This window comes from Osmerus eperlanus, chromosome 18, assembly GCF_963692335.1.
Source record: "Osmerus eperlanus chromosome 18, fOsmEpe2.1, whole genome shotgun sequence".
In the NCBI taxonomy this organism is placed as follows: domain Eukaryota; kingdom Metazoa; phylum Chordata; class Actinopteri; order Osmeriformes; family Osmeridae; genus Osmerus; species Osmerus eperlanus.
This window is the reverse complement of record NC_085035.1, coordinates 6,058,020-6,084,153: the sequence shown is the minus strand read 5'-3', so window position 1 is coordinate 6,084,153 and position 26,134 is coordinate 6,058,020. Positions and strand designations below refer to the sequence as shown.

Here is a 26,134-nt window from a genome sequence, read left to right as displayed (position 1 = left end):
CCCCAAGTAGGAATTCCATCCCTGAATGTACTTTTAGTACCCATTGCAGCTGCCCTTACAACGTGCATAGGCCTACTTGCATGCAGTTTGTAATCAACGGGGACACTTCGACTCTTCAATTAAAAACAAGAAAATAAAGAAAATATTATGCTCCAGCACCACAGCCATATTCCATTCAACCACCAGAGGACGCAATAGCACCACACTATAGACAAAGCAAGAAACAAACTAGGCATAATGCCTAAATAGCCTAAATGTAAAAAACAAATCTATTTCAAAAACGGATTTACTATTGAGTTATGTCAAAGTATTTCAGGTCACATTTTAGACACCGGCCTACTTAACTGTTAAATGTAGTATATATTTGGCACTTTGATATTGAGTTCTAAGTTATACAAACATATGTTAGGCTATATATAACGTCATATACATGAAATATTACAAATAAGCTATATAGTCTTAAAATCTTTGGATGTCTAATTTAGAAGATTTACCAAGGTGTTAATCTCGGGATTTCGTTTTCAACAAATATGCAAATGATCATTATGATGATTAGCTACCTGGCGGGTGGTGGTGGTCAACCTGTGTGACAGAGCTTTTGAAGATGGTGCAGTAGCGCATACCCGTAAAACATATAACGTTTTATTTAGGTAAACATTTAGTTTAATTTAGTTTCTGGGCTCGAAATTACTTTGAAAACTCATCCTGTTAAACCTGTTCCTCCAGTTTCTGTGTGGGTAGCCATTTGTCTACGCAGGTAAAGGAAATTGTAAGGAAGAGAATACAGGCGACAATCATGGTTCAATAACTCAGTTTACCTTAAATCGATGTTGTATTCGTAAAGAAAGAATACATTGTCATCTTGGAGAGTTGGTGAGTATATCCAATATTGATAATGTTGATAGGCTAATGATTTAAGGATTAAAACACACCTAGACCCATGCGATTCAGGTGGATCTTGTAGTAGCTAGTAGCCAACATGTCCTCTAGTTTTGCTACACAATTGTAACTCAAATTAAATCTAGAGACCAATGTTTGTGTATATATATAAAAAAACAATACTTTTTGGTCGTGCTTTGAGTTCGATTTGAAACTTTCTCTCTTGTAGTGGTCTTATCTTGGAGAATTTTTTCAACTTTATACGCCACTTACTACACCGAATTACTATATAGGCTAGCCTACGTTAAAGTTCATGAATTAATTTTGATATCACGGTTTGCCATGCTAGGGGAGGAATATGGCCAAGGCTGGCTGCGCTATAAAAAACAATCCAGCTTTTTCGTTTTTCCGTTTTACACACACACACACACACACACACACACACACACACACACACACACACACACACACACACACACACACACACACACACACACACACGTAGCCTAATATTGTGGTAGACATTAAGGACACTGTAGCCTTAGTTGTTAGCGTAAATTACCACCAGATTGACACCAACTCCAATTTCTTCAGGTCTAAAAAGTTCATATGGAGCTAATAAGGCTGACTTGATATATGGTGACAAACTGACTACCCGGCGGCAAAGTCACCCTCAGGAAAGGCCAGCCGCACCAGTCTGATGCCTTCCAATAGGAAAATCTAACTTTCTCTATGGAAATAGATGCCCTTTTAAATTAATTTAAATTTCACCTGTGAGTCAAATGGTGCGAACTCAGTTTGTAGGTAACTTGACAGCAGCAGATTTAGCCCCGTAAGGGGATGACTGTCATTATTGTATGTGTCAGCTGAAATGTAATGGTTTTGAACAAAGTAATGAATAGTTATAATTCCAAGTTGGCCTTTCCATTTCACTGTCTAGACTAACGAGCTAATCAATTTGTGTATTCCCTTTGTATTTCATAAAAAATATTGTGTCATCAAGTCAGAGAAGATGTAGCCGACTATTTCTTTCACAAAGGAATGGATGGATCATTTCTTCAATGGACCTGTTCATTGAGTATGAGTGTCTCAGTAAGGCACTTCAAATGATGGGTCCTGCTGTGAGGAACATCATTTAGGTGTTGAGCTCTGTTGGGGATAGCCTACAGGAGGTAATGTGTGTAGGATAGGGGATTTTCCCAGAGTAATTAAAAGACATAAGTGGTGGTGATATCTAGAGTAAGCCTAGCTAGGATAGGTCAGTGGAGGTGGGATGCATTACTACTGAGGAAGCAGTTTATAGAAATCATTGGCGACTAAAATGAAGCCTGTTCCCTGCTGTCTCATGACTGGGTTGAGGGCTGGTGAATGTCAAAAAATTAAGATGGCGGAAAACAGGCCTTTGTGTGTGTGTCCCCTGACTCAGGTTACAAGTCAGGCAGGTATGTAGCGTGACTCCTTTTGAAGGTGCTGAATGCTATCCCTCTCGCCTCCTCCCCCTCAACCTTGTTGCTATAGCGCTGCCTTAGGCCAGATGCCCAAACCTGTTTGCTGGAACCGTCTAACCTCGCAAGAGTTATTTTTTTTTTTGTTTGTTTTTTTTTAAACACCACGGTGTGTGTCTTTTGACCACAGGACAAGTGAGGGTGGGGCACTAGTTTTAGATGATACCCTGAAGTTTGTTGGCCTTCACCTCCTACTTGACTTTCCTCAATGTCAATTAGGTAACATGTTTTGGGATTGAGGTTCAGGCCACAGTAACCCAGTAGCATTTATTGCGGTGATATGTCAGATTTGAATATCTTTAGGGGACGGGGGGGGACGGGACACAATCTACTCTTGCTATTTGATGCTCTGTTCTCTGCCAGGACATTTGATTGTCAAACATGTAATTTAACTAGTCATTGCCTTTTGTAAAGAGGTCCATCACCCACACGCACACACACCTCAAGGGGTTATCACCACTGTAAACATGTCCGGATAAAGCACTTTTAATTATATACATTAGTTTGAGATACATGTGTGCTTCCTGTCTTCATACATATAAATAAAAATAGTGGATTGGTGTAAGCAGGGGCTGGTGAGACTACCTAACTGACCAGACAACTCATTTGAAATCAATCAGCAGTAAGGAAGTCATTGCTGGTCAGGAAGAGGGAATCAAACCTCAGCAATGGTTCCATCAGAGGACCAAGGATGTTATCAGTTAAACATTTGAGTCCTCTCTATATATTTAGTTAAAATGTGGGAGTAATGTTGCATTGCTTCACAGTTTCCTTATGCAAACAGAGGTGTGTCACTCGAGAACCCAGCTGTGTGTGCAAGCCTATTTTAGGTGTGTAGGCTGGATCTGATATGCTGTCAAACCAGTCTAGTGATCCTACTCCAGCGATATTTGAGGGTTTTCCGTGTCCATAGAGCGTTCACAGGTTAAGTCGGGGACATTTCCTACCACTTTAAAATATGAATTAAATGTTGGTGCTTTGTCACGACAGGTGCGCAATCTTTTATTCAGTTTCTGAATACACTATCCCTGAAAATGTGTCACATAGGCTAGTTCAGAAATTTAGAACTGTAGCCTTAAAACAAAAAGCTATGCCCTTTGTTCATACAGCATTCAGTTACTAACATGTCAGTCTGCCCTCTGTTCAACACCTTGAGGTTTCAGTAGTTGAAGGTAATTACTGAGCCATATCAAACCTGCTAATTGGCTTAAAAACATTCTTCTCCATTCTTCTTCAAATTACCACTGCCAATTGCCACTACCCCTCATTTAATCCATTTATTTTTACGTGCAAGTTCTCTCAAGCACCAAGGACCATTTTGACAAAATTAACTTTGGAACCCTCTCTTCCACCCTCACTCTTGTTCCTCTCTTCCTGTCTCTCTGTCTTTCAGTGCCTCACGCCTCACCATGAGTCGCCCGCGATCAGACTCCCAGGGTTCCTTGGGGCCCGACGATGAGGTCATGCCGTACAGTGATGATGAGACGGATGAAGAGTTGGAACCAAGCTCAGAGGGAGAAGGACCCTCAGGTGCCCCCCAGGAGACGGAACAGAAGTTGGGCGGTGAGTTTAGACCTGGAATCAAGGGCCCACCTTCAAAAGCTGGGATGGAGTGAATCTTGTACTGCCCACCACCGCATGTTGATGTTATGGATACTAAGAGACGTAGAGCTCTGGAAAAAATTGAGACCCCTGCACCTTTTTTCTTTCAATTTAAAACAAGTTGAAAAGGACAATTCGGAGTGAGGAACGGAAGGGTAACATTTGTGAGGAATGGAAGGGTAAAAGAGGCCACTGCAAATTTTACCCTTCCGTTCCTCACTCAGAATTTCAGTGGTCTCTCAATTTTTTCCAGAGGTGTATGTCAGGTGTCAGGTGGCTGAGTGGTTAGGGAATCGGGCTAGTAATCAGAAGGTTGCCGGTTCGATTCACGGACGTGTCAAATGACGTTGTGTCCTTGGGCAAGGCACTTCACCCTACTTGCCTTGGGGAGAATGTCCCTGTACTTACTGTAAGTCGCTCTGGATAAGAGCGTCTGCAAAATGACTAAATGTAAATGTAATGTCAACTCTCATATCTCCTCTTTTAATGTGTCGTAGAGGTGTGGTTTACGTCTCTCAGATACACTTGTTTGAAAAGTTCAATTTCTGTCTTTTTTCAGAGTTTGGCTGGAGGGTCAAGGCAAATGACAGAGACTTTTGTAACCTGCCTGAATTTCAGAAGAAAATCTTCCTGTGCCTCAAGAAGAGCAAGTATTCAGTAAGTGCAAGTACAACTCCTTTCTTTCCCCCTCGTTAGTGGTGGTGGGGTGAAAAAATATGGATAAAAGCTTTGGATAAAAGCTCTGAGCTTTTATCCAAAGCAAATATTTACCAATCACACAAAGGGCCATGTTGGAGTAATAGGTGCTGTTTGACAAGGTATTTTACAGGGGAAGTACCAATGGACCATACATTGCCAAAAAGTTGTTGGATGTGCTTTGGGTCAGAGTAATGGAAAATAAATCTAAATGTCTTCATTGTGAACATGGGGTTCCCTTATTATAACTCACTACATATACTAGCCTGTTTCACAGTGTGCTGGGGAAGGTCAGCCATGTTAGTTGAGAGCTCTGACTCTTAACGTTCTGGTGATGGACGGCCCTGTGTTGAGTTGATGCTTAAGGGGCATCGTGGGGATGTAAACGGATCCTTCCGGGTGTGGTGACCCGTATTAGAGTTTCACATTATGGGGGATTCAGTTCAGATGGCTGTCTGTGACCACCTTCCCACTTCCTGTAGAGACGCACCTTGCGATTACGAGCGGATCCACTGAAATGCATGGCCGCCTGTGGAGAAATGTGTGGTCAAAAGGGTTGCGAGACGGGATGTGACCTGTAGCGGATGGCCACGCTGCTCCTAAAGCAGCACTCCTCCACACCCTGTTGCCCCCGTTAGATGCACTTATCACTGCCCCTGGTGTACACGTCGCTTGACACAGATAAAGACTGTGCTCGTCCACTTACGGTCACTGACGCCCCCCCCCCCCCCCCCCCCCCACACACACACACACACACACAGACACCACCTCCCCTCTCCCTCGGGTGGTATCAGATGTTGTGACTGTCGTTGGTTATGCAAATGACCCTCGGTGAGCAGTATGGAAACTTCCACTCGGCTAGCAGGGTGGAAACTTCCACTCCGAGTAAGAGCTAGGGGGTGCTGAGGAAGGGAGGCCCTGACCTGAAAGCTAGGCTCCTGCACATGCATCTGGGTACACTCCTCCCATTGTCCCCCTTTCTAGCTTCCCATGTACATCAGAATCAGAATAGTGTTTAATCGCCAAGTAAGTGGTCGCAAACAGGGAATTTACTTTGGTGGGCAGGTGCATACAGTAAACATAATAAACAAGATAAAAGTCAACGTTTGTCAGGTATTTCAAACTTGGGAGGTTCCTAACATGCAGAGTGGGGAGGTTGGTCTGGCTTCGTCTTCATCGCGCCAACATTTAAAAATTAAACGTCACGCGTCTTCAACAGTTCAAATAAACTTGTATCTTTGGTCTGTCTCGCCGTTCTAACCCAGGTTTTCTTGCTTTTGTCCGCAGGGGAACGCAATCAAGACGTACAAATACAACGCTCTCACTTTCATACCGCTGAATATGTTTGAGCAGTTCAAGCGGGCAGCCAACCTGTACTTCCTCGCCTTGCTCATCTTGCAGGTCAGCTCTACGATGAACACAACCCGTCCTGTCTAACGACCCAGCGTTTAAATCCCTCTGGTGCTCGTCACTTATGTTCCTCAGTGTCAGCAAGACAACTGAATCATAGATTCAGCTGGTTTAATACCGTTACAATATTTGAATGGTGATTTACATCCATGACACGGTAGGATCTTCATCAATAGATGGGCGTATGTGTCCCGCACCACTGAACAAACATAGGCAATCGGGCTAGTAATCTGAAGGTTGCCAGTTCGATTCCCGACCGTGCCAAATGACGTTGTGTCCTTGGGCAAGGCACTTCACCCTACTTGCCTCGGGGGGAATGTCCCTGTACTTACTGTAAGTCGCTCTGGATAAGAGCGTCTGCTAAATGTAATGTAAATGTAAACACCATCTGATCTGACAAGAAAGCCCACTGTTATATTTTAGGATTGTTTTTTTTTTAAAGGTTTACATATTGATTTCCTATTTCCTTCTCCTTGACCATCAGATTATTCCGCAAATCACCACACTGCCTTGGTACACCACGTTGGTACCTCTAGTTCTGGTGTTAGGAATCACCGCCATCAAAGACCTGGTGGACGACCTGGTGAGTGCCCAATCCGTGCCCTTCGGCCATCTGACTGGAAATGAGGAAGTGCATTAAGACGCTGCACTTGCCTATCTGAAGCGTGTGCCTTGCGGTCGTTACTTCATGATGTTTTGGATGTGGCCCGTTGTGTTGACTGATGTGGTCATGCTTTTACTCTGCTACTCTGATAGGCTCGCCACAGGATGGACAAGGAAATCAACAACAGGAAGTGTGAGGTCTTACTGGATGGCAGGTAACTTATTAACCAGATAGGCTATGTTTCTTGATGTGCTCATTAGCCTGTAGGCTTGCATCATTAGTGAGCACAAATCTTTACTAAACATGACGCAACATGAATCTCTAAAGTTATGGGTTTAATTGTTTTTGAGTCACAGGCAGAAACTGAAAATGGTAGGCATACAATAAAAAAATTGTTGTCGTTATAAACCAGGTTTCAAGAGTCAAAGTGGAGAGACATTCATGTCGGTGATGTGGTTCGTCTGAAGAAAAACGATTTTATTCCAGTAAGATCACTCATTGGTTTTCAGGCGCACTATACAATTTTACAGTGCTAATGTGTCTCACTGAAGTGCCAATCTAACTTGTTCAACTTATCTGCGTACATTTTCATTCAGGCCGACATTATGATGCTGTCGAGTTCCAACCCCAACAGCCTTTGCTATGTAGAAACCGCTGAACTGGATGGGTAAGATGTTTTTCATGTGCATTTTCAACATTCATTTATCAGCCCGTAGGTTGAGCTGTCGTTTCTTTGTGTGTTTGTAAATAGTTGTTCTTTGATTAGATCAGTGTGGACATAAGGGGGTGCCTGCTTTTATGATCTGGGCAGATGGGGAATTATAAAAAAATTAAAATAAATAGTGACTTGTAACAATTAGTCTGGTCCAACTTGATAACATTCTAAACATCTGCTTATCAGAAATACAATTGTCTATCGGCTTTGCAAACTCGATTGATGTCGTGATTTGATCTGCACATGTGCTCCTTTTATGTAGCGCATAAATGTCAATGGACAAATCCTATATAATGACTATCCATTTGTCCATTTATCCATTCACACAGGGAAACTAATCTGAAGTTCAAAATGGGCTTGAGAGTTACGGACGAGAGACTGCAGGAGGAGAGCCAGCTGGCCAGGTTTGACGGTACGTAAATACGAGATTATCACAGCCAGAGGAACAGATAAGCTTTCTTGATAATTTGTTTTTACTTGTGTGGTGGGAAACGGGAGGAGGTTGGATTCTCTTCTCCTAGTTCTGTGTAACCTAAATCTCACAGGACTTGCTACAAAAGCAGTTTTTGGATGTAATAATGATGTTGTGTGATAGCTAAATTGCCATTTAAACATCTAAGCCAACTCAAATGTGATCCATGCAATTTTACAGACAGCTCACCATGTCAACCACATTAGTAAATGTAACAATGTTTCGGTCGTGCTTTTTGCAATTGAACATCTACCCCTGTCCTTTCTCAATCCCCAGCCATGATCATATGTGAGGAGCCCAACAACCGCCTGGACAAGTTCACAGGAACGATGTGCTGGAGAAAAGACAGCTTTCCCCTGGACTTGGACAACATGCTGCTAAGAGGCTGCACAATCCGCAACACAGACGAGTGTCATGGCCTGGTCATCTTTGCTGGTACGCGCGCGCACACACCAACACACATAGACACGCTTGTCTTGGCAGGGACACAGGCGAAAGAGGTCTCTCACAACGTTTTTGAATAAACAAACCCTGTTGCAGGTGCTGATACCAAAATTATGAGGAATGGGGGCAAGACCAGGTTCAAAAGGACTAAGATTGATGAACTTATGAATTACATGGTGTACACGGTAAGATGTGTCCATCAACCTTGTTCCACGTCTTTGTAGTTCATCATGAGACATTGCCAGTCATCTATGGACTCATCTCACTGTTTTGATTCACGTCTCGAATGGACCATCTAGATCTTCGTCCTCCTCATCCTGGTATCATCTGGCCTGGCTATTGGACACACCTTCTGGTACGAGGAGATAGGCAGCAAGGCCTGGTATCTATATGATGGACTGGACCAGCAGGCCTCATACAGGGGCTTCCTCAGTTTCTGGGGCTACATCATCGTTCTCAACACCATGGTACCCATTTCCCTCTACGTCAGGTGAGAACAATGACACCACAGTTCCCCTGACCTATCGCCGTCACAAAGAACGTTCTTTGACCCCCGAGACCCTTGTCCAGACTTTTTTTCAACCCACCAGGACCCATAAAAAGCTACCGTTTTATTCTTGACGTGGCAAAATAATCCAATCGTTGTCTGTGTTTTGTGGTCGGGTTCTAGTGTGGAGGTGATCCGTCTGGGCCAGAGCAAGTTCATCAATTGGGACTTGCAGATGTACTACGCTGAGAAGGACACGCCCGCCAAGGCTCGCACCACCACCCTCAACGAGCAGCTGGGCCAGATCGAGTACATCTTCTCAGACAAGACGGGCACCCTCACGCAGAACATCATGGCCTTCAAGAAGTGCACCATCGGAGGCCGCACCTATGGTTCGACCGAATTTCCCCCTCTTTTTGCATATGTTCGTCTGCTCTACCGTTGACCTACATCCACCCCCCTTGTGTGGCTAGATTCATGTCAACACGTGTTTCCTTTGCAATTTGGCAGGAGATGCAACCACTGAGACGGGCGTGTCTCTAGAGCGCGGCAAGGTGAGCCAATCGAGATGCCGTCATAATCGTTCCCTTTGTGTCGTCTACTTCCACTTTGTTTCCCAGAATGCATCTCCTCCCGGCTCAGGCATGACTCTGACGATAGCATGACGGGTGTTTTTTTTTTTCTTCTTTCTCTTGTGTCTGTCCCGTCTGCAGCCTGTCGACTTCAGCTGGAACACTTACGCAGACAAGAAATTCGACTTCCTGGACCATTCCCTCGTGGCTTGCATCCGCTCCAAGAAGGACAAGGACACTTTGGAGTTCTTCAAGCTTCTGTCCCTGTGTCACACTGTCATGGTGGAACAGAAGGAAGGTGAGAGCGTGAAGCCCACCCAGCACATTTACATTTAGAGTAAGTACAGGGACATTCCCCCCGAGGCAAGTAGAGTGAAGTGCCTTCTCCAGGGACACAACGTCATTTGGCACGGACAGGAATCGACCTGGCAACCTTCTGATTGGTAGCCCGATTCCCTAACCGCTCAGCCATCTAATCTCCTCTCGTTCTTAGATGAGCTGGTCTACCAGGCCGCCTCGCCGGACGAGGGCGCCCTGGTCACCGCGGCGAGGAACTTTGGCTTTGTGTTCCTGTCTCGTACGCAGGACACCATCACCATCAGCGAGATGGGGGAGGAGACCACCTATGGGATGCTGGCTCTGCTGGACTTCAACAGTGACCGCAAGCGCATGTCCATCATCTGTGAGTTGCTATCGCGTCTGACACCGTTTTTGTAAGATCCGAGGGCCTGCTTGGTTCTGTAGCACAGGGACTGCTCCCACTGTGTGGACGGACGGATTTTTGTAGTTCCTATGCATGTAAAAAAAATATATATATAGCCCCCTTGAGGATAAAAAAAAACAAAAAAAAACAAAAAAAACAACAACTTTACTCTACTCCTCTGACAGTGAAATTCCCTGACGGACGCATCCGATTGTACTGCAAAGGTGCCGACACGGTCATGTATGAGCGTCTGCATCCAAACTCCAAACACAAGGACACCACTCAGGCTCATTTGGACGTGAGTCACCTCAGGAAAAGCCCCTCGGGTCTATTGACCTACAGTAGTTGATCCCAAAACGACATGAATCATCCATAAAACGTCCCGATAGTTAGTGTGGTAACCATGCCCCCCCCTGCCTCTCTGCTGTAGGTCTTTGCCAACGAGACTCTGCGTACCCTGTGTCTGTGCTACAAGGATATCAGCCAGAAGGACTTTGACTCCTGGTCGAGGAAACACAAGGCTGCCAGTGTCGTCATGAGCAACCGAGAGGAAGCCCTGGACGAGTTGTATGAACAGATCGAGAACAACCTGATGGTGAGATCTACTGGCGTGTATGGGCTTGTTTCGTCCTCCCTTCATTCCGGAGGGAAGCCTAGATTCCTCCAGGCTTGGAAACAAAGGTCTCTGTGTTTGGTCTCTGTAGTTGATTGGAGCCACAGCCATCGAGGACAAGCTGCAGGATGGAGTCCCGGAGACCATCGCCAAACTGGCCAAGGCTGACATAAAAATCTGGGTCCTGACTGGGGACAAGAAAGGTATGTGTCGGTACCCATGGCATAAAAATGTTCAGTCTCAGTTAAATTACAGTTAGGTCCATAAATATTTGGACATTGACACAATTTTTATCATTTTGGCTCTGTATACCACCACAATGGATTTGAAATGAAACAATCAAGATGTGCTTTAAGTGCAGACTTTCAGCTTTAATTTCAGGGTATTTACATCCAAATCAGGTGAACGGTGTAGGAATTACAACACATTTGATATGTGGCCCCCCCTTTTTTAAGGGACCAAAAGTAATTGGACAATTGGCTGCTCAGCTGTTCCATGGCCAGGTGTATGTTATTCCCTCATGGGAGTTTGTTATTTCATTGACAAGGAGCAGATAAAAGGTCTAGAGTTCATTTCAAGTATGATATTTGTGTTTGGAATCTGTTGCTGTCAACTCTCAATATGAAGTCCAAAGAGCTGTCACCATCAGTGAAGCAAGCCATCGTTAGGCTGAAAAATCAAAACAAACCTATCAGAGAGATAGCAAAAACATTAGGTGTGGCCAAATCAACTGTTTGGTACATTCTTAAAAAGAAAGAACGCACTGGTGAGCTCAGCAACACCAAAAGACCCGGAAGACCACGGAAAACAACTGTGGTGGATGACAGAAGAATTCTTTCCCTGATGAAGAAAAACCCCTTCACAACAGTTGGCCAGATCAAGAACACTCTCCAGGAGGTAGGCGTATCTGTGTCAAAGTCAACAATTAAGAGAAGACTTCACCAGAGTAAATACAGAGGGATCACCACAAGATGTAAACCATTGGTGAGTCTCAAAAACAGGAAGACCAGATTAGAGTTTGCCAAAAAACATCTAAAAGAGCCTGTACAGTTCTGGAACAACATCCTATGGACAGATGAGACCAAGATCAACTTGTACCAGAATGATGGGAAGAGAAGAGTATGGAGAAGGGAAGGAACTGCTCATGATCCAAAGCATACCACCTCATCAGTGAAGCATGGTGGAGGTAGTGTTATGGCGTGGGCATGTATGGCTGCCAATGGAACTGGTTCCCTTGTATTTATCGATGATGTGACTGCTGACAAAAGCAGTAGGATGAATTCTGAAGTGTTTCGGGCAATATTATCTGCTCAGATTCAGCCAAATGCTTCAGAACTCATAGGACGGCGGCGCTTCACAGTGCAGATGGACAATGACCCGAAGCATACTGCGAAAGCAACCAAAAGAGTTTTTTAAGGCAAAGAAGTGGAATGTTCTGCAATGGCCAAGTCAATCACCTGACCTAAATCCAATTGAGCATGCATTTCACTTGCTAAAGACAAAACTGAAGGGAAAATGCCCCAAGAACAAGCAGGAACTGAAGACAGTTGCAGTAGAGGCCTGGCAGAGCATCACCCGGGACGAAACCCAGCGTCTGGTGATGTCTATGGGTTCCAGACTTCAGGCTGTCATTGACTGCAAAGGATTTGCAACCAAGTATTAAAAGTGACAATTAGATTCATGATTATGTTAGTTTGTCCAATTATTTATATACAGAGCCAAAATGATGAAAATTGTGTCAATGTCCAAATATTTATGGACCTAACTGTATATGAACTGGACAGTAGACTACAGTATCCAGCTATGTTTTGCCATCATGTATATTTGTAATTATACATGGACTGGCAAAAGTAGATGTCCCTACTTATAATAAGATTGAGATATTGAGACCATTTTCTTGTTCTAGAAACTGCTGAGAACATTGGCTACTCCTGTTCGCTACTGACAGACAACATGCAGATCCACTATGGAGAGGATGTGAAGTAGGTTTGAATCTCCCTTCCGAGCTGGGGCCAGGTTTGAGAATGAGTGTACTGGGATCATCTTATGTCTAACTGCTTTCCATATGACCGTGTGGGACAGTGTGAAGCTGACCACTCGCCAGGCGAACCGCAGGAACAATCCACTTGCCAGCGGTCTCAACCGGAAGAAGGTACAAGATCCTTTCTTCACGGAGCCTGGCAAGAACGCTCTGATCATTACTGGAGGCTGGCTGGTAAGTGTGTCTTCCATCTCCTTTGACATTTGTCCTTGCTCAGTAATCTCCCTGTAACAACCCCCTCCCCCCACTCCTTATCCATACCCGCAAATGCAAACCATACACACACACACGCAGGTTTCACGTCTTGCCTACTAATGAACGTCTACCCCGCCGCCGTGCTGTCCCCCCCCCCGTCCTCTCGCAGAACGAGATCCTGTACGAGAAGAAGAAGAAACGCCGACGGTTACGCCTGCGCCGACTGGGCAAGAGACCGCCGTCCGCCAACCCCCAGGACGGGCAGCCCATCGACGACTGGGAGAAGGAGATGCGCCAGGTGGACTTTGTGGACATGGCGTGCGAGTGCGAGGCGGTCATCTGCTGCCGCGTCACGCCCAAGCAGAAGGCCAACGTGGTCAGCCTGGTGAAGAAGTACAAGAAGGCCATCACCCTGTCCATCGGAGACGGGGCCAACGACGTCAACATGATCAAGAGTAGGAATTCATTTCATGAATACATTTTTTTTGTGGTTTATGCTGTCATTTAACCCTTGTGTTATATTCGGGTCATTGTGACCCACCGTCGACAACTTTACCCCATACAAAAACAAAGTGAAGCATTTTCTTTTAACTGTTGGGCTGTCTCAGACCCCGCACATTGCAAAGGTTAAAATAAAATTATTGGGTGTGCTCAAGCCTTCGGCGAGAGCACAACCTTTGTTCTCTCACATATATATTATTATTGTGAGAATGCTGTTAAGCATTCTCACTATTGCTTTTCAACTTCTCAGTTCTTCCGCCGTTTTTTGGCCTTTAACTCGTTCTGCATACTTTAACCGATTCCTACAACTTTTGTATCAAAACGTTCAGCTCCTTCAGGAGATGATGGCTATGACTTTTGGTATTTCTCACTTTTATACTTTTTAAGACATTAAGGTTTTTGTGCAAATTATTCTCCCATTAAAAGTAATGGTAAATCCTTTCAAATCATTAAAAAGCTTCCTCCTCTTTCAAACGTAACTACTTCAGCTTACTTTCAGCTAGAGACACCATTCAACCTTTAAAATGTTCACAAGACATTCAGCTATTCCCAAATGATTCAGCTTTTTCAAATGTTCAGCCAATTTTGAATTATGACAGTTTGAAATACATTAAAATGTTTGCTCCTTCTTGATTTTTATGAATGAGCAGCAAGCAGAGTGGCACACTCTGCTGGCTGCTCTTTTTCTGATATTCAACTAATTTGTCAAACAAATTCCTCTAACGTTCATATAGTTTAACTTACAGAAACAAGTTATACCTTAAAATGTAGGAAAATTTGTCCTCTTTCAGCCAATGTAACTACTAAAGAGCTCACATTTACAGATTTTCAGCTATGAGCCTTGAAGCGAGAGCAGCCTTTCAAATTCTCTCACTAACTTCAATGGAGAGGTGAGTAAAATCAGTCAGAGAAAGCAAGAAGGAACAAGATTTTGAAACTGCCGATAGAGTCGTATTTCTGACCGCACAGACATATAAAGGACATCTCTGGTTTCGGCAGAGTCTTGGGTCTCGGAAAATATCCTTATATTTTGGATTGGACGTATAGTTTTGCGTCTAGGTCAACTTGTTTGAGGTGTGGATGCTAGGTAAATGTTCGTTTTTCTCTCTGCCTAGCTCGTTAGCTATCACAGCTGCGCCATCACCGTGGCAACCAAACAAACAAGCACCAGGAAAGCAAAAGGAACACGTTTTTGAAACTGCAGGTAGAGTCGTATTTCTGACTGCACAGACATATAAAGAATATCTCTGGTTTCGGCAGAGTCTTGGGTCTCGGAAAATATCCTTATATTTTGGATTGGACGTACAGTTTTGCGTCTAGGTTATCTTGTTTGAGGTGTGGATTCTAGCTACATTTCTCTTATTCTCTGCCCTCAGCGCGTTAGCAATCATAGCTGCACCATCACCGTAACGACAGACACGCACCACTCAGTCTCTCACACAGGTGATTGGTACGTTTACTTGACCATGAGAAACACGATTACTAGCAATTGTCGGTTTATGCCAATAATACGATTACTCCGTTTACATGTGTAATTAGTTATGCGATTACTCAATAAACGCGTCTACATGATTCTTTTTTATTAATCGTTGTATGCTCCACGGACAACTTGCACCATCATCCTTCTGCAACAAAGTGTCGCCGTGTCTTCCTGTATCGGCTCTACTGCTGTATGTTTCATTCCATCAACACATTGAATCCTACTAAGAAAGCCGAGTAAACGCACTCAATGGTAGGCTACATCTGCTACTGCTATTACTATCCCAACTATAATTTCAGCTGTTAAAACGATAATATTCTTGTTCCGACTAGCTAGCCTACTTCTTCTGTTTAACAGTTCAGCTTTCAGCTTCTCCCGCATTGTAGGCTATTTTAGCTCTTAGCTTTGTTAAGATGATGCAGATGATGCAGTTCAGCTTCCACACTGCCTCTTTTGTGTCACTCACACATTTTTGAAATTCATTTCAGCTTGCGGGTATTTTCTCATTTCTCACTTTTATACTTTTTAAAATATAAAGGTTTTTGTGCAAATTATTCTCCCTTTAAAAGTAATGGTAAATCCTTTCAAATCATTGTTGGAATGCTGCTCCAGCCCCTTTCAAAAATACCTTTCGGTTGCTTTGAAGCTTCAGCTTATAACTTTCTACTAAATTTTCACTATTTTCAGCTTTTTTAGCATGGTCAGCTATCCCCATTCAGGTTTTCAGCATTCTCACTGCTGTTTCGCAGGAACAGCCTTTTCTAGTTGTGAGAATGCTGTTAAGCATTCTCACTATTGTTTTTCAACTTCTTAGTTCTTCCGCCGTTTTTTGGCCTTTAACTCGTTCTGCATACTTTAACCGATTCCTACAACTTTTGTATCAAAACGTTCAGCTCCTTCAGGAGATGATGGCTATGACTTTTGGTATTTCTCACTTTTATACTTTTTAAGACATTAAGGTTTTTGTGCAAATTATTCTCCCATTAAAAGTAATGGTAAATCCTTTCAAATCATTAAAAAGCTTCCTCCTCTTTCAAACGTAACTACTTCAGCTTACTTTCAGCTAGAGACACCATTCAACCTTTAAAATGTTCACAAGACATTCAGCTATTCCCAAATGATTCAGCTTTTTCAAATGTTCAGCCAATTTTGAATTATGACAGTTAGAAATACATTAAAATGTTTGCTCCTTCTTGATTTTTATGAATGAGCAGCAAGCAGACACTCTGCTTGCTGCTCTTTTTCTGATATTCAACTAATTTGTCAAACAAATTCCTCTAACGTTCATATAGTTTAACTTACAGAAACAAGTTATACCTTAAAATGTAGGAAGAATTGTCTTCTTTCAGCCAATGTAACTACTAAAGAGCTCACATTTACAGATTTTCAGCTATGAGCCTTGAAGCGAGAGCAGCCTTTCAAATTCTCTCACTAACTTCAATGGAGAGGTGAGTAAAATCAGTCAGAGAAAGCAAGAAGGAACAAGATTTTGAAACTGCCGATAGAGTCGTATTTCTGACCGCACAGACATATAAAGGACATCTCTGGTTTCGGCAGAGTCTTGGGTCTCGGAAAATATCCTTATATTTTGGATTGGACGTATAGTTTTGCGTCTAGGTCAACTTGTTTGAGGTGTGGATGCTAGGTAAATGTTCGTTTTTCTCTCTGCCTAGCTCGTTAGCTATCACAGCTGCGCCATCACCGTGGCAACCAAACAAACAAGCACCAGGAAAGCAAAAGGAACACGTTTTTGAAACTGCAGGTAGAGTCGTATTTCTGACTGCACAGACATATAAAGAATATCTCTGGTTTCGGCAGAGTCTTGGGTCTCGGAAAATATCCTTATATTTTGGATTGGACGTACAGTTTTGCGTCTAGGTTATCTTGTTTGAGGTGTGGATTCTAGCTACATTTCTCTTATTCTCTGCCCTCAGCGCGTTAGCAATCATAGCTGCACCATCACCGTGGCATCGACAGACACGCACCACTCATTCTCTCACACAGGTGATTGGTACGTTTACTTGACCATGAGAAACACGATTACTAGCAATTGTCGGTTTATGCCAATAATACGATTACTCCGTTTACATGTGTAATTAGTTATGCGATTACTCAATAAACACGTCTACATGATTCTTTTTTATTAATCGTTGTATGCTCCACGGACAACTTGCACCATCATCCTTCTGCAACAAAGTGTCGCCTTGTCTTCCTGTATCGGCCCTACTGCTGTATGTTTCATTCCATCAACACATTGAATCCAACTAAGAAAGCCGAGTAAACGCATAGGCTACATCTGCTACTGCTAATACTATCCCAACTATAATTTAATCTGTTAAAACGAAAATATTCTTGTTACGACTAGCTAGCCTACTTCTTCTTCTGTTTAACAGTTCAGCTTTCAGCTTCTCCCACATTGTAGGCTATTTCAGATCTTAGCTTTGTTAAGATGATGCAGTTCAGCTTCCACACTGCCTCTTTTGTGTGACTCACACATTTTTGAAATTCATTTCAGCTTGCGGGTATTTTCTCATTTCTCACTTTTATACTATTAAGGTTTTTGTGCAAATTATTCTCCCTTTAAAAGTAATGGTAAATCCTTTCAAATCATTGTTGGAATGCTACTCCAGCCCCTTTCAAAAATACCTTTCGGTTGCTTTGAAGCTTCAGCTTATAACTTTCTACTAAATTTTCACTATTTTCAGCTTTTTTTAGCATGGTCAGCTATCCCCATTCAGGTTTTCAGCATTCTCACTGCTGTTTCGCAGGAACAGCCGTTTCTAGTTTTTATTTCTTTTTACCCCCCTAAAACTCAGTCAATATTTGGCCTACATAGACAACGTAGGTGTCAAAAGTTTCGTCTTGGTAGCGATTGAGTTGCTTCTATTGGAATTTACGTTCCGTTGCATGGTTTAGGCTGAAGTTAAGTTTTTGTGGCGAAAAGTGAAGCTAACGGTGGCTAATTTGCTAGCCACAGTCACTGACGTTACTAACGTCACTACGTCACTAACGTCACGAAAACACGCGTGACTACCTTTGGCAGAACATTCGTTTCGCATCTGTTAACTTGGGGGATAGCTAGGCTAACTATAGCTTTACTGCAAGGCAGCTGCAGAAACGCCACAAGCAAAGAGGCCAGGGTGATAACTATTTACTCATTTTACTTTGTGATATGACACACAATTGTCATGTGTAATGTACAGTATAAGCTGATATTATTAAGGAAGTACATCTACTTTCGGAAACAGTAGTCTACTATTTCACTGAAGTATTAGCATCATGACATTAGCCTGTGTTGCCCGGGCAACACATACTACAGTGGTCTATGATGTAGCGTTATCTGTTTTCAATCGTTAAAATAAACATTCCTCACATATACATTTTCGTTGTAGAATTTATTCTGACGTTAGTAAACGATTTGTTGGTGAAATTACCATTACCTGTGGTTTCAAACCAGTGTAGCTCACTGCAACGCTGTAGCTTACGCGAGACACACGACAAAAACATCTAACTTACACAGCTGTTTAGGAAGTCAAACGGCGACAGAACATGTTCGGCACTCCCCTTACTTAAATCAAAAGTCTATCTAACTACTAACCTGAACTTCATTGCCACAGCCTAAACGTTGTCAATCTGTTCATGAAAATAATTAATTTCAGCCTAAACCGTACAACGGAACGTTACATCCAATTCAACCAACGCAATCGCTACAGTACCAAGACGAACACAGCAGTAGTCTAGTACTGTACCGTAGTAGAATTTACCGGGGCAGCTTCTCCACACAGGGCTATATCGCATTTTGCGTTGTTACTGACAATGATCGCTACCAGTGAGCTTTTTATCAATGAGCGATTTTCCACTAAATAAATGTCAAGCTTATTTACGTTTTTGGGGGCATATTTTCAGTTAGCAGATGGTACTGTTTGAATCGCGATTCCATCTTCTACTGCCGGTAACGTCGTAGAATAATCTTCAAAGGGGGTTCTTTATTAATGAATGAATGCAATGAGTAGGCTAAATGCCTGAAAATATCACGAGAAGGGAAAACTTAAAAGGACGTTTAAATCATAGAGATTAGGTCAATTTTTACACCGCTCTGCCAAATTTATTCGTTTTGATTCAGCTATGAGGCTGCCTCTTGCAGGGGAAATGAGAAGACATCTATTTCATTCTACACTTCACTCGTATTTTGAGTTGTAAATGAGCAGCAACAAATATATGCTTTTAAATCTATGTAATCTTTATAAATAATAAGTATGCATTTTTATATAAAATATACAGAAATACGGACCCCTGTGCAACCGATGCAAGCAAGCACACCCTACAATTTCCCCAGAAATTGTACCCTCTCTAGTTTTTATTTGTTTTTGTATTGGGTAAACACAACGATGGTTCGTTATGAACCTTTGGGTCATGTGACCCGAAGGCAGCACAAGGGTTAAGAGGGACTTACACATTCTGGCAACTGTAATTGTAGGCCTGTATGTGAATATGAACGTTCCCCTTGTTGAATTCCAGCGGCAGACATTGGCGTGGGCATCAGTGGTCAGGAGGGCATGCAGGCCGTGATGTCGAGCGACTACGCCTTCGCCCAGTTCTGCTACCTCGAGCGCCTCCTGCTGGTGCACGGACGCTGGTCCTACATCCGCATGTGCAAGTTCCTCCGCTTCTTCTTCTTCAAGAACTTTGCCTTCACCCTGGTCCACTTCTGGTACTCCTTCTTCAGTGGGTACTCCGCCCAGGTGAGGCTAACTCTATGGGAAGCGGAGGGGGGGGTCATATCTTTAGAAACGCGGAACACTTCTCTATTAGCTCAGTGCGTCACCTGTAATACATGGCTGTGCACATTTTGTATGCGTTATGTTTTATTTGCAAAACAACACATTGTCCTTTAGACACAGTTGGAAAATACATTTTAACCCTTGTGTTATCTTCGGGTCATTCTGACCCATCAGTCATTGTGACCCACCGTCGTATTGTGACAAATTTACCTCATACAAAAACAAAGTGAAGCATTTTCTTTTAACTGTCGGGCTGTCTCAGACCCCCCACATTGGAATGGTTAAAAGAAAATTATTTGTATTTGTTTTTGTATTGGGTAAAATTGGGTAAACACAACGATGGTTCGTTATGAACCTTTGGGTCATGTGACCCGAAGGCAGCACGAGGGTTAAAGAGGCTTGTTTTGCTGACAAATGTGTCCCTTCCCTTCTCAAGGTTGCTTACGAAGACTGGTTCATTACATTGTACAACGTCTGCTACAGCAGCCTTCCTGTCCTCCTGGTTGGCCTTTTGGATCAGGTAAGACTGGCTCATCCAGTAGTCCAGAATAAACACACAACACAGCATGGCTGGATAAATAACACTCCGGATTGCGATGACGCCTAATATCTGTGTTCTGTTTCCTCTTTACACAAGGATGTGAATGATAAACTTAGTCTCAAGTTCCCCAAGTTATACCTCCCGGGCCAACAGGGGGCACTCTTCAACTACAAGAACTTCTTCATCAGTCTCTTCCATGGGATCTTCGTGTCTCTGATCACCTTCTTCATCCCCTATGGAGCCTTCCTGCAGACCATGGGCCAGGACGGAGAAGCTCCCTCCGACTACCAGTCCTTTGCTGTGGTTACCGCATCCTCCCTCATCATCACTGTCAACCTGCAGGTAGTTATGGTGATACTTTCTCAGGAAGTAAAACAATAAATAACAGACAATTTACGCAGAGGGATTTAGTCCAGGAAACGAGACTGTGACCTATTAATGGGTATATTAAACGTCCTCCTTCTCCGATTCTCTCAAGATATCACTGGACACATCGTACTGGACGTTCGTGAACTGCTTTGCGGTCCTTGGTAGTATAGCGATATACTTCGGGATCATGTTTGATATCCACAGTGCAGGGATTCATGTTATCTTCCCTTCGGCTTTCACGTTCACTGGTGAGCATGTGTTGTGTTGTGCCTTACCTATGCTTCAGGCAATTGTTCGGGTTTAACCTCCATGCTCTTTAAAACCAGGTGCTGGCCACAGATACAAATGATTGTAATGATGAACTGCAAATGCACTAAAGCACATGTTTCTGAACAGGAGTAGCCTCCAATGCCTTGAGACAGCCCTACCTGTGGCTGACCATCATTCTGACTGTGGCTATCAGCCTTCTACCTGTCATCTGTATTCAGTTCCTTCACAAATCCATATGGCCTTCTGTGGGGGACAAGGTAAGGCCTACTTTCTTCTCACATAAAGACTTGTTTCACTGACGTCGTCCAGAGACGACCCTTACTTTTGTAACTTCCTTCTTTGGATCCATATCATGGATGGTATGTAACATGGTTTTATAAAAAAAAAATGTAACTTCCAGGTCCAGAGAAACAGGAAGAAGTATGAGATGGAGGAGGAGGAGAAGAAGAAGAAGCCTGCTCCGTTCCAGCGCGGCCGACAATCCCGTCGATCCGCCTACGCCTTCTCTCACTCCAGAGGCTACGCTGACCTCATTGCGTCTGGCCGCAGCATCCGACGAAGGCCCGCTGCACACAGAGACCCCCAGGACAGCATCAGGGAGGTCCCTCAGAGAGAGGGAGAAAACATTTAACGGGCTGGCCTTATAGGCCTAGCCCACTCTATGAACAGACTAACACGGAACAGCACACTGAAAACCACTGTTTAATGGGGGTGTGGCCTAATATTATTGCATGACAATGATGTTTAACTCAGGATAATATGGCTTTTCTTTTGTCTCCCCCTCATGGACTATTGGGGAATAGCTTGTTACTGGTGAAAATACATTTTGTTTGGTGAGTAGAGCTACCTGTTCTGCTGCCGAATAATGTGAAATATGCCAGGTATGCAAAGTTTTCAGGACTTTTTTTAGCTGAAATTGTAAGCGCTTTATTTAAAATTGTGAATAGTATAGGCTTATATGTGACCCTATTGACTGTAAATTGCTTACTTGCAGAAGGGTGTCATAATCAGAATTTCTGAGGGCATGATATCACTAGTTTATTTTCCGTTTTTTTATTGTTCTTTTATTCTGTCCTCTGCTAAATGGCATTTCAAACTTATTTTATGTAAGGAATAGTGATATTTTAAAGCAAAACAAGTTGTCTACACTGACCCCAACAACTCAGTTCCTCTGGACAATATTATCCATTATAACTTGTTTCTAGCCAAATTACTCTAACTGCAAAATGTCTCAAAGAATATTATTCAGCGAAGTGTCAGTCAGTTGTGTTCTGAAGTCCGTTCTGTCAACCCTCTTTAGATTGTGCATGGTTTTGTTATGAGACTACTGTTAGTAAATAGCTATGGCGGTAGTTTGACATGGCTAAAATTAGAGAAATTAGCACAGCTTGAATGCGTCAGTTAATTTGTCATTTTTTGCCACAATTGACTGTTCTGATATCTAATCGGATCATGGGCCAAATATATGCAGAAGACTAGCTGCAGTTTCATATGTCATAACCAGTTACAAGATACAAGATATGATATGGTTCTTATTTGTGATTATTTGTTGTCTTATTGGAATTCTGGAAGGAAGCTGTAAGGAAGGACACAATGTGGCCTTATCTTTTATAACCTATTTTTGTGTACTGATGTAAAATACTTTGTAAAATGACAAGGAATAAAGGCAGACTAAACATGCACACTTTTGTTTCTCTGAGTGTCTGGATGAAAGTAGGCTACAGTATTGTATTTAGTCTTTACGTCACTGATCATCCATTGACGGCAACGTTAACAGCTGTCGTGTAATCAGCTGAGCAGAGAGGATCTCTGCAGAGGGTAAATATCAAGGCGTCTTAGAATTTTCTAGACGTACTCGGATATACAATTTTTATCAAGAAGTTTCCCAAGAAAAGGATGTCCCTATAGAGTCATTTGCCGGTAAGTGAAATTTATCAATGGACACATAAAGCCGTTTTTATAACCCGGAAGCGACGACATTGCAGGTATTGCTACATTTGCTAGCTACACCAACGACGTTCGTTTGGGTGTTGCAGGGTCACATAACTGTCGGGTGATTTAGAAAATAATGCACACATTGAGTTGGGGAATATGTTTTGAATAACAAATGGGATTTTAAATTAAATAATATATCTACCTTGATCAAACTTGAATTCTCACCCCATATTGTTTAATGTTGGGTCACAACAGTTAATGCAAACTGCGCCGCAGGACAGCCCGGCTCCATGAAAGAAATATCCCAATGTCAGACGCGAGTTAGCTTGAAGGGTTGCTTCTATGTTGTTAGCAAATTCTGTATGTTTACAAATGGATATTGGCTGTCCTTATCTACATGCACACACATATAGCCATATCATTCTAATTTCGTAGTTTGTCAAGGTGTCGTAGGAGTTTGTATCATTTGCAGTTTTTCATTTCACCAACGTAGCTACTGTAGTTAGCTATCTAGCTGTAGCCATCGACGTTATCTAGTATCTAGCCAACCAGTTCGTTCTCCACTGCAAATAAGCTTATTGTGGTAGGGTTTCATAGATCCAAGCACTGTCTTTAACATCAACCTATTCAAGGACTTAGCTGCCCAACATTCTGCGTCTATCCGCACAATAAAGGGTCTATTGCTTTGCAACATGCCACTTAATCGTTAAAATGTTTTCATGCATCATCACACACACCACCACCACTCGGCAGTAATCAAGACGAGACTGGCATACGGTAGCTGATGATTATAAGCCAATTTCGCTGTATTAAATATAATGCATTATAATATTGTGGGGAGGTATGGAGTCACTTGCGTTAAATCAACTTGTGTATCTAGGCTACAACCTTATATGAACCTGAGTCCTTTGGGAGAACTAGCTCATTTAGGCTAAGATTTGGAAAACGACTTGTTCCCGATCATTACTGTTTCAGTAGGCCTGTTTTAGCATTTGAGTCACCTCTGAGAAGAACCCATTGCCAGTTGGTAATACAGTAAGGGTATATCCTCAAAGCAAGACAGCCCAAACTGTGACATGTCCTAATGTCTGACACATTAGGCCATATCATTTGAAGGGAGGTTTTCTGCATGCTACACTGGACGTATCACACCAGGTTATTTTTCCACATGGCAGTTGACGCTGTCACAACAATATCAGTTAAAACCACATCTTTATTATTGTTAGTCTAATAACTAATATACAGTGTTGGACGGTTTGGCTCGACAGAAAGAGAGATACAATGTAATGTAAGCCAGGATGCAAGCATCAACGTACCCTTATCTCACCCTAAAGATTTTGCTTTAGCCTTTCTGTATCTCCTGAAGTCTGTCAGATGAACCAATAGCATAACCATAGATTATTTTGGTTCATTCCACGCTTTGGTTGGCTGCACAGTAACCTCAATCTATGGATCAACCTACACACGACTAGTTTAGTCTTCTGCTTTGGAATGTGTGACTGTGTATTGATTGCTTTGAAAGCCTGTGGATGGATTGGCAGCCCACACATTGAAAGCCGTGTGTCTAACTTGCTGTTCAGACTGCAGAGTGGAATCCTTCATAGAGCGACAGAGATTGTTTTTGCGTTCGTCGTTTGAGTAGAAGGGTCCAATATCAGGTTTTCAGAATGAAGCTGTTGCAGATTGCGAAGATAAAAGTGATGTTTCGAAGGTTGAGGTTCACCCTGAGAAGGCATGAATGTACCAGGTATTGTGCTACCCTCTCTACCATACTGTACTAGTCTTTTGTATTCATGAGGCATCGGCTGTAGTAGGCAATTGTGCTTGTTTGCTCAGATATGAAAGAAAAGGAAAATGGTGAAGGAATTCTGACTAGGCTTGTGGAAATCGTATCTTTTGTTTCTTTAGCTAGGAACTTTTTGCTAAGCAACTGGGATGTCACCTGTTGGTTGAGAGACTGATGACCAACCGCCCAATAAAACATATTCCTTAATTTTATTAGCCTAGATGTGTATTAGGGTAGGCTAATGCATTTCTTTTCTCAAAATGTCCTTTACTATGAGGCTATAGTTTTGTGAGGAATATTCTCATGCTCTCACATTATTTGGTATGCTGGTGACTAATGCAGAAGAGCCACCACGGGGATGCAATCAATATGGATTGCATAACACTGACATAACTGATGTTCATGTAACTGGTTACAAATAGGGTTTGCCAAACAGTGTTGTCCTGTTTGGATGTTTGGCTCGATTTAGGGAAGGGTCTTCTTTTTCATTAATTGATCAGTGTTGGGTCTTTAGTTTTGAGGTGGCAAATGTTTTTTGTTGTTGTAAAGTAAGTACGTTTCTTAGTTTTAGGCTATATCTACAACAAGAAGGATTGAATCCGGGTTCAACAGGCCTGCCCCCACTGAAAGGATCATTTTGTGGTATTGTTATGATGTATCCTAATAATCACTGAGGTCTGACAGGCTGAGATTACAATCTCATTGAGATTACAAACTCACTGTTTAGATGACCTTCTGAATAGATTTTTGTGTAGAGGATAAAAGTGGAGACTGAATTGATCTTAAAACTACTCTAATGTGCCAATAATTCCTGTCTCTGACCCTAGTGTTCCAACCATGTGAACATGAACTGGCATGAACTCTCACCCACTCACTCACTCACTCACTCACTCACTCACTCACTCACTCACCAACTCACCTGCCTCTTTTCTCTTTCTCAGCGCAAGAGAAACCATGTCGGGAAACAACTTGGTTCTACCCATAGTGCTGTGGGGCCGCACGGCGCCCACTCACTGCATCTCCAGCCTGCTGGTGATGGATGACCTGGCCACCATCATCACTGGCTGCCACGACGGACAGATCTGCATCTGGGACATGACCTCTGACCTGGAGGTAAGATTTAAAACACTCAGGACGACATGCCGGAGACGACAATATTAAACCTGCAGCCTCTTACTGAGGAAAAAAAGTCCAAATTCAATCTGCATGATCAGGTATTATAACGGGGACATTATCGATATGGGGTTGCCTGTCATGACCTGTCATTTAGTGCATATTAACACACTGACGTGCTGTATGCAGATCTGTCCCAGGGCCATGCTGTTTGGCCACACCGCCTCCATCACATGCCTGTCCAAAGCCAGTCCGGGCAGCGACAAGCAGTACATCGTCAGCGCCTCAGAGAGCGGGTGAGTAGTGAGCCTCGCCGTAAACACACACGCAGAGCAGGAGAGAGAAGTGGGAATCCTTTCGTCGCCCCAGGGGGCAAGAGCTCAGCAGTGCAGGAGAAACTGGGGGGTGACGCTAGAAAGC

General features: G+C 43.0%; 2 protein-coding genes across 2 annotated transcripts in view; both read left to right on the top strand.

Annotated features, from left to right (window-relative positions):
* Positions 1–580: 580 nt before the first annotated feature.
* Positions 581–22,562, top strand: atp8b1 (ATPase phospholipid transporting 8B1). The gene is made up of 28 exons (XM_062484133.1): positions 581–873; positions 3,778–3,947; positions 4,546–4,643; positions 5,970–6,083; positions 6,577–6,675; positions 6,849–6,910; positions 7,109–7,181; positions 7,293–7,363; positions 7,741–7,823; positions 8,160–8,318; positions 8,424–8,512; positions 8,627–8,817; positions 8,998–9,206; positions 9,325–9,368; positions 9,528–9,684; positions 9,880–10,068; positions 10,275–10,387; positions 10,520–10,684; positions 10,794–10,905; positions 12,609–12,684; positions 12,785–12,917; positions 13,108–13,393; positions 19,438–19,661; positions 20,137–20,220; positions 20,338–20,583; positions 20,720–20,858; positions 21,007–21,137; positions 21,281–22,562. Exons 2-28 carry the CDS (start codon positions 3,794–3,796, stop codon positions 21,509–21,511), a joined length of 3,732 nt encoding a protein of 1,243 aa, XP_062340117.1. The 5' UTR covers positions 581–873; positions 3,778–3,793; the 3' UTR covers positions 21,512–22,562.
* Positions 22,563–22,651: 89 nt separating this feature from the next.
* The window catches only part of LOC134039082 (WD repeat-containing protein 7), a 99,996-nt gene continuing 96,513 nt past the window's right edge, over positions 22,652–26,134 (top strand). The window contains 3 exon segments of the mRNA XM_062484831.1: positions 22,652–22,800; positions 25,543–25,714; positions 25,904–26,010. Of these exon segments, the coding sequence (XP_062340815.1) occupies positions 25,556–25,714; positions 25,904–26,010 (266 nt within the window). The 5' untranslated portion in view covers positions 22,652–22,800; positions 25,543–25,555.